This window comes from Schistocerca americana, chromosome 2, assembly GCF_021461395.2.
Source record: "Schistocerca americana isolate TAMUIC-IGC-003095 chromosome 2, iqSchAmer2.1, whole genome shotgun sequence".
Classification (NCBI taxonomy): Eukaryota; Metazoa; Arthropoda; class Insecta; order Orthoptera; family Acrididae; genus Schistocerca; species Schistocerca americana.
The window spans coordinates 525,339,570-525,350,342 of NC_060120.1; the positions used below are offsets into that span (position 1 = coordinate 525,339,570).

The 10,773-nt window shown below is 40.7% G+C and overlaps 1 protein-coding gene across 1 annotated transcript in view; it reads left to right on the forward strand.

Annotated features, from left to right (window-relative positions):
• The window catches only part of LOC124595164, a 91,065-nt gene extending 80,503 nt beyond the window's left edge, over positions 1–10,562 (forward strand). The window contains exon 3 of the mRNA XM_047133776.1: positions 10,486–10,562. Coding sequence (XP_046989732.1) covers positions 10,486–10,547 — 62 coding nt within the window. The 3' untranslated portion in view covers positions 10,548–10,562. The remainder of the gene's footprint in view (positions 1–10,485) is intronic.
• Positions 10,563–10,773: the final 211 nt, after the last annotated feature.

Consider the following 10,773-nt stretch of genomic DNA (forward strand, 5'->3'; position numbering starts at 1 on the left):
CCTGCGACCATGGCAGCAGCGCGGTTCCGGACTGAAGCGCCTAGAACCGCTCGGTCACAGCGGCCGGAAAAACAGTTCTTAAGTTTAAGTATTTGTGAGAATGGAGCCAACCGAATGTTTATCACCAAAATTAAGAATAGATGAAAGAAAATGGAATTAGCATACACTCACCTAAAACTGGTATTATAATATAAGAGTACCGTTCCAGCCCGCATCTCGTGGTCGTGCGGTAGCGTTCTCGCTTCCCACGCCCGGGTTCCCGGGTTCGATTCCCGGCGGGGTCAGGGATTTTCTCTGCCTCGTGATGGCTGGGTGTTGTGTGCTGTCCTTAGGTTAGTTAGGTTTAATTAGTTCTAAGTTCTAGGGGACTTATGACCACAGAAGTTGAGTCCCATAGTGCTCAGAGCCATTTGAACCATTTAGTACCGTTCCAGGCAAAAATTAAACACTTCGCTACAGTAATTAAACCGTAAGCACTTTACGCATCTGAATGAAGGATACGAATATTCAGAAAAAGTTTAGGAACGCGAAAGCGCAAAGATAACAACTGGACAAGAGGAGAAACGAAGATCTGTACAGATACACAGAAACAATCGGACATAATAAGAAAGAGGAGATTAAGATTTTGCGGCCAGATTTACAGAATGAATGAAAATGCGATGAAGAAGAATATCTTTACAAATTAAAGCACACTATTGGATGTTTGGAGGAGGTAAGATAGGTTTCGATAAAAATTAACGTCGTAGAAGACACCATACAAGCCACGGAAAGTTTCAGACTACTGATGAATCCTACAAAATTGCCTGTCCAAAAACGGAATTGATAAACCTCTGAAGGTGATGGCAAATGAACAGAGGCACGCCATTGGCGAATGCACGAAGAAGCCCAGGTAAGATAAAAAGACAAAGATTGTATGTTTGTCTTAAGTTGTAGGCAATATATATATATATATATATATATATATATATATATATATATATATATATATATATAGACTTAGTAATCTTGTTACAGTTTAACGATAAGGAGATTGAGCTGGTTCCGCATCTTCGTAAAGCCCACGCACTCACTAAACAAAAGCATCATTCTTCGTCCTCTCTATCTTCTCAGTCCGTCCAGTCCTATCAATTCAAGATGGACGAGAAGTTCACAGGAACATACAGACGGTGTGCTCTGAGAACCATCTCTATTGTGGATGAACTTCATTTCATCAAGAAGTTTCCAATAACTCCCGTACTTGCAACTGATTTTCCTGCAGCCAGATTTATGTGGTCGTTCCACTTTAGGTCTCTTCGGGCAATTATTCCTAGGTATTTCCTGGATCCAGTGAATTTTCGCTAATAGTGTAAATGAAGTGTTGTGGATTTTTCACGTGTTTATGCGCAGTGCTTTATTCTTAATTACGTTCAGGTTCAACTACCAGCGCATCAAACGATAATCGATCCTCTGCAAATTTCCGTTTCCCTACAGTCTTTTAACGTAGCAACCTCGCTACAGACATCAGTGTCGTTCGCGAGATATCTTACGAAGTTTCCGTCGGCATCAAAGGATAATTTACGTAGAGGGTGTTAAATAGAGGTATTCCAATAATTGACAGATGGTTGTATAGCCGAAAAAAAAAAAAAAAAAAAGAATCCAATAGACCTTATTCCGAATGAGCACTTGTAAATCTTCGCTACTGAGAAGCTTATTTCGCCTACTGTAAGCTATTTGCTATATCGAATCATCAACAGAGTGCAGTAAGCAACTGAGTAAACGAGTGGGACCACGTTACAGTCTTGTTGTATCATAACATATCACTTACATATACTCTCCTGTGTATAAAACTGTTGCACAGTAAATAGAAACAAAGCATCTAATACGAAGACTGATGCTTACCTATATAGGGTGTTACAAAAAGGTACTGCTAAACTTTCAGGAAACATTCCTCACACACAAATAAAGAAAAGATATTATGTGGACATGTGTCCGGAAACGCTTAATTTTCATGTTAGAGCTCATTTTAGTTCCGTCAGTTTGTACTGTACTTCCTCGATTCACCGCCATGATTTCATACGGGATACTCTACCTGTACTGCTAGAACATGTGCCTTTACAAGTACGACACAACATGTGGTTCATGCAGGATGTAGCTCCTGCACATTTCGGTCGAAGTGTTCGTAAGCTTCTCAACAACAGATTCGGTAACCGATGGATTGGTAGAGGCGGACCAATTCCATGGCCTCCACGCTCTCCTGACACGCTATTGTCTACGCAACCCCGGTACCAAATGTAGAGACTACTCGTGCTCGTATTGCGGACGGCCGTGATACAATACACAATTCTCCAGGGCTGCATCAGCGAATCAGGGATTCCATGCGACGGAGGGTGGATGCATGTATCCTCGCTAATGGAGGACATTTTGAACATTTTCTGTAACAAAGTGTTTGAAGTCACGCTGGTACGTTCTGTTGCTGTGTGTTTCCATTCCATGATTAATGTGATTTGAAGAGAAGTAATAAAACGTGCTCTAACATGGTAAGTAAGCTTTTCCGGGCACATGTTCGCATAACATATATTCTTTCTTTGTGTGTGAGGAACGTTTCCTGAAAGTTTGGCCGTACCTTTTTGTAACACCCTTTATAAATTTTCGTTTCAACTGATTGTCAGCGACACCAAAGCAGTGCTGCACCATACGAAGAGCCATAATTACTGCAGCTGTCTTTTACAATGACTACTTGATTGGAAATGAGTTGTCAATTTAAAGGATACTTTTTCCTTTTTACTATATTTTTCACTTACGACTTTCTCGGAAGTTATGATGAGAGGATATTACTGCGCCGAAGGTTAACCCGTTAGGCCAATAAGGTTTGATCTGAATAGACCTATCTAATGTTCCAAGAAGCTACTACGATACTGGCATGCGTATAACACAACTATAAAACTACTGGATGGATCCTACTTTGAGATGAGTTGCTTGCGGTACGATGTAATACTTATCATGCAATTCAGTACAGGCAGTAGGCTCTTTTCGATCAGCCTGAATGCATTTGGGCCACACTGCTTTTTCCATTAACTCTAAAAACCTTCTTGCGACTATGTGCTAAACACATACACGTGCTCCCTCACTTATATCTTAGCTTCCCATTTATTATAACACAATTTACAGCACAATTTGTCATTTCTGCCCCAAGACACACGTCCTTACCACAAAGCAGATTATTCGCATCTGATCCCTCAGCACGTTCTTACGACAACTATATTATCGTTACATGAAATGTATGACACGTTTCATACAAATATAACATCCCTGACATTGCCAGAGTATTTAATGCAACGACTTAACATACTTATTTGTTATTTATTCTTCCAGCATATATTACAAGCTCATAAAACCTCATTTGTGATGAAACCCACAAGTACATACAGTTTCAAAAATGGTTTTGAACTTATGAAACCAAGTATCTGGAAAATACGTGCGGCACTGTGTCGTAGTTTTACAAGCTATTTCATACGACCTGCATTTGTGAGCCATCTGTAGAGGAGCTTATCAAAATGGAGTTTGGTATTTTACTTGTGAAACAGTATCCTTAAATTTTCTGGCAATGGCAGGGAAAAAACGACAAAGAAAACGTTTTTCATAAGCTGTACAAAATATACAGGGGTTCCGTTAGAATTAACGTATCTGCTGCACTTGCAATGAATTGTGAATACGGTTTCAGTATCACCAAGTAATGTAGCTGTAAAAGTACGGATCTTAGAGCTCATGTCTTCTGGACATTTTGCTTATGTTTTAATCGAAAATACCAACTCCCAGACTATGGAATACCGCTTTCACACTGTGTATATTGTGAACAGTTATAGCCATATCACAGCTCGCTGTGGTACCATTGAAATTATCTTTCGGACTATCACTTTTGTTCCATTAAGAGAGTTGTGTTGAATTATTTCTGCAGTGAATTACCGAATAAAATCATAAATCAGGTCCAATATCCGCTATTCTCTTACGTTGTCCACTAAATGACATTTCGGAACTGTATCGAATATTGTTCGGAATAATTGAAGTAACAAGTCTTCGATGTGCGCGACATTGCCCATACTGTGATTCAAAGTTGATGAGTATCAAGACTTCTGTTTGCTGAATAAATTTGGTTTCTTACGGAGGAGACTTCCGTCCTCCAAAGCTGTCATTATTCGTGTGTGTAAAAGGGGTTCATTTATTCTGAAACGACAACCAGTTAGGCATTCAATCATGTGTGCTTTTTTTGTAGTCGCTTAGAATGCTTTGTCGCTCTTTCGACCTACGATTAACTTCTGCTGGAAGGGGAGTGTACAGGACCTTAAAGACATCTTTCCAGATCCAGATACCTTTCTAATACTGAGCCGTTTTAGTTTCTATCGCTCGATCAGTTAAATCAGTGTCGACTAACTGGGTCTTTTGAAACAACCCAGCGAAACCTCGTTCTGTGGTGAAACAGTTTCGGAAAAGCGAAATCAATACTTCGACCTTCTCTCCTTGATTTCTGGCGAGGGTTCCAGTACGGTCAAAGAGTGACTTAATAAGTAAAGTAGATGTATATACTGAACCAATACTTGTTAAGACTTTTCGTCAGATCGGCTAGTTACTGTTTAATTTAAATCTCATGGCTGCATTCAGTTTTTGCTCTTAACAAGGCTCCGAAGTCTTTTAAACGTGTATTGAAGCTCTTATTGTTTTGACAGAAACTTAGTGACGTATCACTCGAAGTGTGACGGGTCTTTGCATTTCACTGGACCCTTACTCGGCAGATACAGGTCTAAGACGCCGTTTGCAAATACTCGTAGAATTGACCATTTTCTGTTTCACACCCTCGTAAATAAAGGAGTTGAATATTCGATCTTGACAGCTGAAATACACTGCAGTTGAACCCCTGATATTTCTGCTGAGAGGGAATGCTTTCCTACCTCCAGTGAAATTCTTTTGACACAGTAGCCATTGAGTTTGTAACAGCCCCATGATCAAAGAGCTTCTCATTCATTACAAATGATTCGCGAACTTTGGGTCTGTTACCATTACATGTAAGAGATTTCCCTATTAGTCTCTAGGCGCTCAGTCCGGAACCGCGCGACTACCACGGTCGCAGGTTCGAATCCTGCCTCGGGCATGGATGTGTGTGATGTCCTTAGGTTAGTTAGGTTTAATTAGTTCTAAGTTATAGGGGACTGATGACCACAAATGTTTAGTCCCATAGTGCTCAGAGCCATTTGAACCTATTAGTCGCTTCTGTAACTAAAATGCTGGAGGTACTTGTCAGTAAAATTGTCCATAACAGGCTCATTCACATCCTGCCTGTGTCACCAGTTTTAATCGAATGGCTCTACCAGTCAATAGCTATATGTATTTTGAGAATTAGTGACTGGTGTTGCAATACTTTTTCACTTGTGAAATAAAGATGCATTACGCTAAGATGTGATACATACTGGAATGCGCACGCAACACCTCTTGTAGAATGGTGAAAAGAGTACCCCAGCTTAATTTATGCAACAATAAAGTTTCTGCAGCAATTACGTTTTGCTGACTTAGGACAATAGTTTTCGCATTATTTTTCACTTTAGAGTGTTGAAGTGTTGCAATTAAAAAAACAGCAAAGGTAAATCTTGGAAGGTAGGTTCTTCTGTTCCAGGGTAATATTTTTGGAATATCTTCTTATGCATATCACGCCGGCTTCAGAGTACAGAGATTGACTCGTGCGTAGTACTGCATTCACACTGTTTGTTTGTGTACATTGAATTGTAACGTGAGCCGTCACGTTCTTCGTTGCCTCTAGGAAATGTTTTGGCGTGTAGAGTGAAAAATTTTCTCATGCGTTACAGTTCAGTAGTTCCTTTAAAAAATGTAAAACGTACTTACAAATGTAAGGCGTTCTGAAATAATGAACAGCAATGAAAAGTGCGCCACAAGTTACTAACTAAACAAACTACTATCAAATGGATTAAAGAAAGGTAAAAGGTAAGTACGGGCAGGCACATAAAGAACAATGTTAAAAATAAGTAGCATGAACAAAAAAAACTGAGGGAGAATCATCTAAGAATTAGAAAGCCGAATACATTCCACATAATAGACGCAATGGTTCAAATGGCCCTGAGCACTATGGGACTTGATATCTGAGGTCATCAGTCCCCTAGAACTTAGAACTACTTAAACCTAAGGACATCACACACATCCATGCCCGAGGCAGCATTCGAACCTGCGACCGTAGCAGTCGCGCGGTTACAGACTGAAGCACCTAGAACCGCTCGGCCACACTGGCCGGCAGACGCAATGGAAGAAAGCGAATACAATGAAGTAACATGAAGGGGTGGACATAGTCCCCGAGCATAAACGCATACTAGTTTAGATCAATTATGGCTTCCATTATGAAGAATCACCGACACGAATACATTCCTCGGAGCATTACGCTCCCTCATTCATTGCAAGTTGTTTGCCTTGAGACGTTTCACGCCGTACACACGACCCGCCTTATACCCGATCGAGCATAAAACGTCTTTCGCCTAAAACGGCCGCTCAAAGCAGGTCAAGTTCAGGTAGTGGAGTGCAAATTGAAGCCTTCGTCGCTGATGAACAGCAGTCGGCGTGATCGTAAGAATGTGGCACCTGCTGTGGACAGCGGTAAACAGGAACTTTCGCTGGATGATCGTTGAGCAGAAATTGCTGGTAGCCGCTTGGTTCATCTGGGGCGTCTTTCCCTGAACTGTTGCATTCCTGTTCATCCGTACACATCTCCGCACCTGTCTTTCACTCCTGTCATCTATGGTCGATGCTGCCCCACAAGTCATGGTGACGGTTTTGGATAGTACAGTTTTGCCATGCACAGTACGCTTTAAGCAGGGCGACACATGAAGTTTACAAACTGAGTTGTGCATCCACCCTTGGCTCGGAAGGCAATAATCATACCCTTTTGGACGGCAAATAAATAGCTTCGTTTCCGTATTATGACAACGACTGCACTGTCCCCCACGGCTATCTGGCGCGCTTTATATAGTCTTCACTGTTAATGTTGCGCCCTACCGTCGTTGAGTGGTTATCTCGCGTTGATGCCGAACAAAGGCGGTGGTCACATTCCTGTGATGGAACCGTGTATGTACTAGTATCTTGGACTTAACAAAAAGTTAAGTGAGAAATTCCATGGAAGGCTGTCGCTTCTTTGCCCCTAAATTTTGTTTGAATGTAACAGAAAAAAAACAAATTCTAATGGTACCTATTAATCTTCTCAAACACGTGATTTTCAGAAGACTTAACAAGAACAGTATTGCAATAGGTTAGGTACTTTATCTTGATGTGGAGCGAAAAACCGTTAGAGAGTCGTGCACTTGGAAATATTTGTGCTTTTCAGTGAAACACCTGCTACATGATCGTAAAGGGGAGGGATTCCAGCTCCTTCAATACTTTTCATTCCTTACGACATGGGGTAGAGCGGGCTTTTTGATGTGAGAACCAAGAAGAGCCCAACTTTTTCAGCCAAACATCTGGCTAGCTTTTAGTGGGGTAGAGCCTTACTAGAAAGGAAAACCTTCCCAAACGTAAGTGAGAAAAGTACTAATATTGTCAATTTAATTGTGAGATAATAACAATCCGACAAGAACTTGAAAGACCACTGTATTTGTATAATGGAGCACGAAATTAATTACGAGAACTTTTCCGACATGAGCATAGCGTGTATGTTGCTGTCCATTTTTTCTTCCTTATTTTCTGGGACGAGCGGTATGTTCAAGTAACCCTAAACTTTTCTGTTACATACATCATAGCCAATTGCCGTGTGGGATGTTAGGCAGAAAGATTAGATTCCAATACCGACCTTATGCACAGCGGTTTTCAGTTACAGCATTCAGCTTATAGCCAAAAGTGCATTTAGTATAATTCAATGAAAGTATGTAAGTTCAGTTGGGTACACTCAGTACAAGGGACAAATTACCCGAGGTTACCGTACCATTGCATTTACACCATTATCACTCACAGCTCTAGTAGCACGAGTATTCTACTTCCGCCGGACGGATTTCAGCTTCGAGATTCTCCTTGGCCATGTGCCTCCTGTGCTGAACGCAACTATCGTTTGATAGTTCAAGTTACTAACGACTAGAGGGACGTACATGCTGCGATGTATTGGTAATACACTTATGTAATTAAAAAATCATGAGATGAAATAAGGTACTTACCACATTTGAGATCTCTTTGGAAAATTGGGGTTGATATTGTAGGGTCGAGCCGTAGATGCCGTTCTTTTCCCGTAGCTAAACTCGTCGAAAAAGTATGTTTGCCCAAATTTTACCGAAGCATCGCCGGACAACGCGAGTGGAAGCAAACAAAAGATGGATTAAAATAAATATTTGATAGTAATAAAAAACCTTAGTCTTCTGAAGAACTGATGTAGAAAACGACCAAATGCTGAAACTAGAATGAACTGATAATTTTTTCGGTCAGTGAAATAACACACATGGTGATCCTACGATTATTGCTAAAAATGAAACGAAGTAACAAAAATTATCAAATGCAATAAAGTTTTCGTGGTTGTGTATTTTAGTGCTAGTAATTTCTTATCTGTTTGTTAAGGTGGGACAGTCGGAGGTAAACAGTCCCCTGTCATCGATTAAACACAAAATATTCCCCAGTTCGTAAATAATTATAGTTTACTATAGAGTTCAACATATCAGAATTCACGTAATCTTGAGAAGTTATGATAATTTAGTAATAATTAGTAACAATTACAGATTTATGGTGAAATTTCCGTCCTATCTGTTGTATTTGCAACCAAGTGTGCATACTCTCGTGCTGCCATACACTACATACTCATATATTCTACATAAGTGTCACAAATATCCGGTATTCTCTTACTGTAGCTTCCCTGAATGTAGTCACATGTTCTTCAAGTATGCCGAAGAGACTGTCACTCTCAGAATCACACTACCGGACAACATCAGTATCATTACCATACGGTGGAGATATGTTAGCATGTTCGTAGTAAGAGTCAGTAGGGGTTCCACTATACCTCAATATTGTCAAGCTAGCAGATGGTGCATATATAGCACACAGTAGTGTTGCAGTGCTAAGTGGGAGAGTTGCACTAACAGCAATTAGACGAAATAAAGATCTGTAATTACGATCATTGACTTTTACAGCACTGGTAGCCGTGGCGATGGTCCACGCACAACCAGAAGGGACGACCACCGTCAGCATCGGGAATGAGGAACTAAGCACCGGCAATATCACGGCTGAGAGTAGATTTCTGGGGAGGTCGTCCTACACGGAAGATGACGATGATACCATTTGTGTCGAAGCAGACAACAAGTTTTACTTGTATGCTAATTCGTTGAAACTGTATTCTTGCTACCACCAACTACCGAAAGGTAAGCTACTTTAAACAAAACTGTAATCTGTTCAAAATTGACAAGAAAAAACCAGTTTGTTAAGAATAAGAGTTCGCGAAGGGTTCCACAGTGAATGTAAAAATATGAGTGAAATCAAATAATCAAGGAACCGTGGCTACCCTTACCTCACCGAAATTACGAAGTTGCAACTCTTCATGATTCTCCACCAAATTCTGGTCTGGGGTTTAACATTCGTAAATAATAATTTCTTCAAATTAGGTAACATTCTTCTTAATCAAACTGTCAAGAGCGTAAATTTTTTTATCAGTAGCTCTCATGAATGTCAAGATGACTGACTTTTCTATTTCTTTTTGCAACAAAAGTGTGTTCATTATGGGTTCTATAATTAGGGTGTTGCAACTGGTTGGGCTAACGTTCGGACGGCGGAGTACCGTTGTTGACCTGTACACAAAGGACAGAGTAAACGCATTTCAACCAGTTACGTAGGATCATTCCAGTGTTAAGATGGTCTCGTGTGGCGCCGCTTTCCAATGAGATCTCTCACCTACGACAGATTTTTACGGTTACTGGGGACCGGCAGTGCTGACCATTCCCAAATCAAAAACTCAGGGATCTCCAGATCAGTTTCCAGCAAACGAAACCGACGTCCCTGAGGTTATCGTCAGTTGGCACGTCACAGGATACATGTGTTGCTCATCGAATGCTTCGGTCGACAGGAGGATTACCCTCCTAGAAGAACTTGATTCTAGTGACATTAAATTTTCGAAATTCGCCATAAGTCAGGTTTACTCCCGTGGTCAATCTTCCAGCGTTCTGTTATAGTACCAGTAAGGATAGGAACCCCTTAACATAGCACACTTGTCATCACTTACGACGGTTGCAACATTATTACGGCACTCGTAATAACATTCAACGCCTATTAAGCACGACTTCGTAAAATGTAGGACGGAAAAAAATACTGGCGGAACCCCACATTATCACTGATACCTTACCATATCATAATCTTGTCACTATGCTGAGAATGAGATTCATGCTATGTAAAAAATATCGAAGAGTTTCAGATGTCTTATCACTAGTAAATTTAAACTGGTATGTTATTTTTATACCTCCTACCTTTATTAAAACACATTTCTATTCGTTGCAGTTTACGTGGTGAAACCAAAGAGTCAGTGCAAACCATACCTGTCAGATTGTCCCAGGAACTAGGAGTATTGCAAGTCCGTTGGCTCAGCATGAATAGTCTGTAAGGGAGTGAAGACTAAATGGCTGGTCTGCTGACTGAAGACATCTGCTGTTTCCAGAGGACCCGAGAAACTGCAAGAGCGTCAGAACTCGGCTCTTTTACGTAAACATTGCCGGTAGAATCTACACATCCTGTTCTGTGCCAGTTTCTGATTAATTTACGACCTGCTGTATATTTCATTACTGTAAA